We start from the raw sequence: 6,391 nt of genomic DNA on the forward strand, positions 1-6,391 counted from the left end.
TATTATAGTTAGATCTTTGAAAATAAGGCCCTATGCATGATTTAAATAGTCTAAACTGATAATGGCAATATATTTAATATTTGATATTTCATTGGAGCATTAATAACATTATACACTTAATCTAAAATCAATAGTATTAGCTCCCCAACGGAGTGGTCTATACTAGGTGATTTTAAAAAGGCTAAACTAAATCGGGAATTATTTTATATATAGATAAGGCATTGTCTAAAGAAATATGAAAATAATGAGTTATTCTCGTCAATAGCAATAATGAACTCCGCCAACCCGATAAGTTATTGGCATATTGATTGTCCAATTTTTCATGCAATGTGGTTAAAGGACCCACAATTAATTAATTATTTTATTTTGCTTGATTTTTTTTTTATTCACCTTATTTATTATATGAATGCTTTTATTTTCAGATTTATCATGACTAGTCCATTCAGTTCACTTGCAAATATACTAAAAGAAAACCGATTGACTGGACCTAATTATATCGATTGGAAAAGGCAACTAGATATTGTACTCACATATGAGGGTTCAATTATGTGCTTACTACTCCCCGACCTTTTCTACCTTTGCCTGAGGATCCTCTTGAGGAGCATGAAGTTTTTAAGAAGTGGAATAAAGCAGATGAGATGACTAGGTGCTACATTCTTGCTTTACTCTCGAACCTGCTCCAAAGTCAACATCTTTATTATTTCAATTCTGCAGACATTATGCTTAACCTCAAGCAAATGTTTGGGCAAGTTGGTAAGAGTGCACGCCAAACTGCTATGACAAACTTGATAACCACTAAGATAGTCCAAGGTACTCCAGTTCGGGATCATGCTTTAAAAATGATTGGTTTTCTAAATGAAGTTGAGATTCTTGGATGTAACTTGGATGGTGAACTTTAGGTTGACATGATTATCACTTCATTGCTAGACTCATTCAACTCTTTTAGGGTTAATTATTCTATGAATAAGCTTGAGTACTCACTCGCTGAACTTCTGAATGAGTTGGTAACCTTTAAAAGGATAATCAAAAGTAAGGGTGCATCTATCAACTACACTCAGTTTGCTAGACCATCCACTTCTAGGCCCAAGAGAAGGGTAAAAAGAAGAATAATAATGGCGCCCAAATTGTGCTTGTGCCAAACAAAGTGATCTAAAAAGATAAGGGAAAAAAGAAAGTGCGGGTTGAAGGCGAAGGAAACTACTTCCATTACGATTAACCGGGTCACTGGAAACCTAACTGCCCAACACTTCGCGCACAAGGTAAAGGAAAAGGTATATTCGTTGTTAAGGCATGCTATGTGGTTAAATTTATAGATTCCTAGTGTATATATTCTGGAGCCACTAATCATGTTTGTAATTCATTGTAGGGATTCCAGGAGTCCAGAAGCCTCAATGAAGGAGAGATATACTTGCATATGGGATCTAATGCTAAGGTGGAAGCTAAAGCAATGGGAGTGGTTCATATGTAATTTAATAGTGGGAGGAGTCTTATTTTAAAAGATTGTCTTTATGCGGCAAATGTTAGGCGCAATTTAATTTCAGTTTCTTCATTGGTTTGCAAAAACTATATTTTTACTTTAGGGAAGAATGTTTTAATTAAATTAAATGGTTGTGTTATAACTTCTAGTGCATTGAAAGATAGTCTATACATTTTAACTCCTAACTCATATCAAATGCAAAATTATGAATTAAATGCAACTTAATCTAGATTGAATGTTAAAAGAAAGGCTCTCTAAACTCATTGTATCATTGGCATCTACGATTGGGTCACATCAATCAAAATAGGATTCAAATGTTGGTTAAAGAAGGTTTATTACCTTGTGAGGCAGAGGAGCCTATGCCAACGTGTGAATCCTGTATTGAAGGAAAGATGACTCAAAGGGCTTTCTCAGCCAAAGGATATAGAGCCAAAGAACAATTAGAGTTGGTGCACACAGACGTGTGTGGTCCTATGAACACCTAAATGAGATGAGGGTTTGAGTACTTCATCACCTTCATTGATGATTATTCATGTTTTCGATATATTTACCTAATGCGACACAAGTCAGAAACTTATAAAAAATTCCGTGAGTTTCAGGCAGAAGTGGAGCGTACATTAGGTAAACTTATTAAAACACTTCAATTTGATCGAGGAGGTGAATACCTCTTGGGGGAGTTCAAGGATCATATAGTCAATGAGGGTATTATACGCCAGTTATCCGCACCTGACTCCCAACAGAATGGAGTGGCAGAAAGGAGAAACAAAACTTTGCTTAATATGGTTAGATCTATGATGAGTTTTGCTACATTACCTTTTTCATTTTGGGAATTAGCCTTAGAATCAGCGATATACATCTTGAACTATGTTCCATCCAAGTTTGTTTCAGTAACACCATATGAGCTGTGGTTTGGACAGAAACCTAGTTTAAATTACATGCATATATGGGGGTGTCCAGCACACGTGCGTAAGAAACAGGCAGACAAGTTGAAAGCAAGATCAGATGCATGCTTATTTATTGGCGATCCTAAGGGCACTAGAGGTGGATTATTTTATGATCCCAGGGATAGTAAGATTATTGTCAACACTCACGCTGTATACCTGGAGGAGGATTATATTATGAACCACATACCTAGTAGCCGAACAGTATTAGAAGAGATGGTTGGCACATCAAATATACCCTCTACGGACACACCTAATATAAATACTGAGAATGAGGAGACATAAGAAGTCCTTGTTGAAATGCCATCATCTAATACATCGATTCCTGCATCGATCCTTCGTCGTAGTGGGAGGACTATCATCCGACTCGATAAACTAACGCTTTTGGGTGAGATCTATGAGGCCATCCCCGATAAGCATGAGTCAGACCCAATAAGCTACGCGGAAGCATTGACCGATATAGATGCGAATCGTTGGAAAAATGCCATGAAATCAGAGTTGGAATCTATGTATTCTAACAAAGTCTGGGATATTATAGAACTTCCTAGTGAGGTTTAGCCCATTGGTAGTAAGTGAATCTATAAACGAAAGAGAGGAATGGATGGGAATGTTAAGACATTCAAAGCTTGACTAGTTGCCAAAGGCTTCATTCAACGTGAAGGTATTGATTATAAGGATACATTCTCACCAGTTACAATGCTTAAATCTATTCGAATTCTTTTGGCCATTAATGCTCATTATGACCATGAGATATGGCATATGGATGTTAAGACGGCATTTTTAAATGGCCATCTTAAATAAGACATCTACATGAGGCAACCAGACGGTTTCGTGGTAAAAGGTCATGGGACTGTGTGTGTAAGTTGAATAGGTCTATTTATAGACTTAAGCAAGCTTCACGCACATGGAACATCTGTTTTAATCAGGCAGTCAAATTATTTGGCTTTGAACAAAACGTGTTTGAACCTTACGTTTACAAGAAAAAACAGGGTAATGTCATCATGATTCTCGTTATATAAGTTAATGACATCTTACTCATCGGTAATGATGTAGAGGCTTTCTCATCAATTAAAAGGTGGTCGTTCAATAAATTTAAGATAAAAGATCTTGGAGAAGCAAGCTATATTCTTGGGATCAAACTTTTGCGAGATCGAGTTAAAAAGAAAATAAGCTTGTCTCAAGAGTCTTACATTGACAAAGTTCTGACCAGGTTTGGAATAGAAAACTCTAAGAAAGGGTTTTTTACCATTTAGACATGGATTGGCTCTTTCCAATGAACAGTCTCCTAAGACTGATAAGGAAATTGAGCAAATGAGGCGGATACCATATGCTTCGGCAATTGGCAGTCTCATGTATGCCATGGTATGTACCAGACCAGACATTTGCTACTTAGTAAGGATTGTCAGTAGATATCAGTCCAATCCTGGACTTGATCATTGGTCAGCTGTGAAGAATATCTTAAAATACCTTAGAAGAACTAAGAGTCTCATGCTCGTTTATGAAAGTGATGATCTGGTTCGAATCGGATATACGGATTCTGATTTCCAATCGGATCTAGATGCCAGGAGATCTACATCTGGATATGTGTTCAAACTCAATGGAGGGGCAGTTAGTTGGAAGAATGTAAAGCACAGTAGTACTGCTGACTCAACCATGGAAGCAGAATACATTGCAGCCTCTGAGGCAGCAAAAGAAGTTATTTGGTTGAGAAACTTTCTAATTGAACTGGAGGTTATGAAGCATATAGATCGGCCTATGACGCTTCATTGTGATAATAGTGCGGCTATAACCCAAACCAAGGACCCAAAATTTCATAAAGGAACAAGACATATTCAAAGGAAATATCATGTGGTTCGTGATATAGTAAAGCAAGGAGATATACTTGTGGCCAAGATTCACCTTGCTGATCCATTCATAAAGGCTTTACCAATCAAGATGTTTGATCGTCATATGGAAAACATGAGAGTTAGATGTGATTCGAATTAGCTATAAGGGCAAGTGGGATCAGCTGTTGGGATTTATGTGCCCCAGCATAGCAAATTCTTATTTGGATTGTAAAAGTCATGGTTCCTTATCTAAATATTATTATTAAGGCATTATACAATTGGTGAATGGAATGTATCATTTTTTCGATTCATTATGGAATTAATTGTGTCCACTTGATTACAAGATATATTTATATATGTATGTAATGTCAATTAATACTCAGTTATAAATTAGTAATGATAAATGGTTCAACATCGGTAATTATGAATGGACATTTAATTAACTAAGACTTGAACTTAGTCCTCGATAGGTTGAGATAAATTGTAAGAGCCATCGTATGCAATTGCTCTCTGTCACAGTCATGACTTTTGACTCTCAAGAATGAGAGAAGTATAGATTCTTTAATTAATTAATAATTACTTTGATTTGTTCGGCGGATACTTTAGGATCCTTAGACCGACTTTTTTTAGGTAATTATGTAATTAATAGTTAGAGGGTTATATTCTCAATATTTGCATCAGTGCTACTTGTATTTATTTTGTATTGATTATGGTTAACCACAAATTAAATTCAAAAGCCTTCGTATGTTTTAGACAAAATGTTTTCTATATATTTATTTAGTAAATTATTATTTTTGTCAAACAAAATTTTATTATGATCAAGCCGGAAATAATCAAAGGTAACAAAATAATTATATTAATTATGTTGTCGGATTGATGGCTTTATAATTCGATAAATAATTATGCATAGAGGGTCAAAGTGCAACATTGACTTAGAGGTTATTTACTATTTAATTGGAATACAATTAATTTCTTTTAGTGGAGTAGAAATTAAATTATGAATTAATTCAATTTGGTCCATGGTTGAATGGACCATACCAATTATTAATTATAGTAGCCAAGAAAATAGTAAGCTCAAAGGATTCTCACCCATAGCCCAGGTTGATATTGGAGTTTTACTAGAATTGAGATATGGTAAGTAGAGATTGAGAAGGATTTATTGTTTCCTTTTCTTATCTTTATGTTGCCTATATATACATGGGTTCATGCATATTTTTAGGTAGACTTTTGGAAGAAAAAACAAATATGTTTTCTCTCTCTAGTTTTTTTAGGGTTTTCTTTCTTTTCTAAATGAGGCTACCACAAGCCTTGCCTCCAAGGTCATTCATCGAGGTATATTGGTGATTCCTAAAGGGAAGATTATCATCAAGAAGAAAGAAAAATGATCTTGTGAAGGAATCTACAATAAGTGAGAACATTCATTTTAGATGAAAGATTTAAAGGTGTAAACTCAGACATTTGTGTAAGTATTCAATCTATTAATTGAATGATACATCATATTTTATTTTTGCATTAAACTTGTCTTTATGTGATGAATCAAGATCTATGTATGAAAATCCCTTAAAAGGTTTTTAAAATTTGCATGTTTCCCAACATAGGAAGCAGATCTATTTCTTCTACATCAAATTCAGCTCTTAAAGAACAGGGATAAAGTGATCATACTTTGAAAAGGTCAAAAAATTTGAGGAGTGTTGTTTGATTTACAGGAATCCTTCTACAAAGATCAAGAGTACTAAGCCTGAAATCAAGAGCTGTTGGACGGATGTCGCAAATCCAGAGTATTGTCAGCAATTAGTGTTTGGTAGAATGATAGGGTGTGAGCCTGAGTTAAAGTCCATTGTACTTTATTTTAAACATAGTGGATCGGTTTACTTTAGACTACTGCACAGTCCACGAGATTTTTCTCAAAAAAATTGGTTTATTTTACCAATTGGGGTTTCCTCGTTAAAAATCCCAGTGTCATCTCTCAAACTCTATTTGTTTTACTTTACTTTTATCTTGCATTTGATTAATTGCTAAATTAAGTAAAGCGGATTAAAATAAAAAGACACAAATTTTAATCTTTTCGTTAAAAACTTAAACTTTCTACATATATCTTTCGCTGCATAAACTCACAACTAAGACGCTTGAAAGTTTGCAATTGCATT

At 34.8% G+C, this 6,391-nt stretch overlaps 1 protein-coding gene across 1 annotated transcript; it reads left to right on the forward strand.

Annotated features, from left to right (window-relative positions):
- The first annotated feature begins 3,729 nt into the window (after positions 1 to 3,729).
- LOC132309319 (secreted RxLR effector protein 161-like) lies at positions 3,730 to 4,404 on the forward strand. Its single transcript, XM_059807634.1, has one exon. The coding sequence runs from the start codon at positions 3,730 to 3,732 to the stop codon at positions 4,402 to 4,404; it is 675 nt and encodes a 224-aa protein (XP_059663617.1).
- The last annotated feature ends 1,987 nt before the right edge of the window (positions 4,405 to 6,391 follow it).

Source organism: Cornus florida, unplaced genomic scaffold (genome assembly GCF_030987335.1).
Source record: "Cornus florida cultivar Cherokee Brave unplaced genomic scaffold, ASM3098733v1 CherokeeBrave_3.0.0_Hap2_Chr05, whole genome shotgun sequence".
Taxonomy (NCBI): Eukaryota; Viridiplantae; Streptophyta; class Magnoliopsida; order Cornales; family Cornaceae; genus Cornus; species Cornus florida.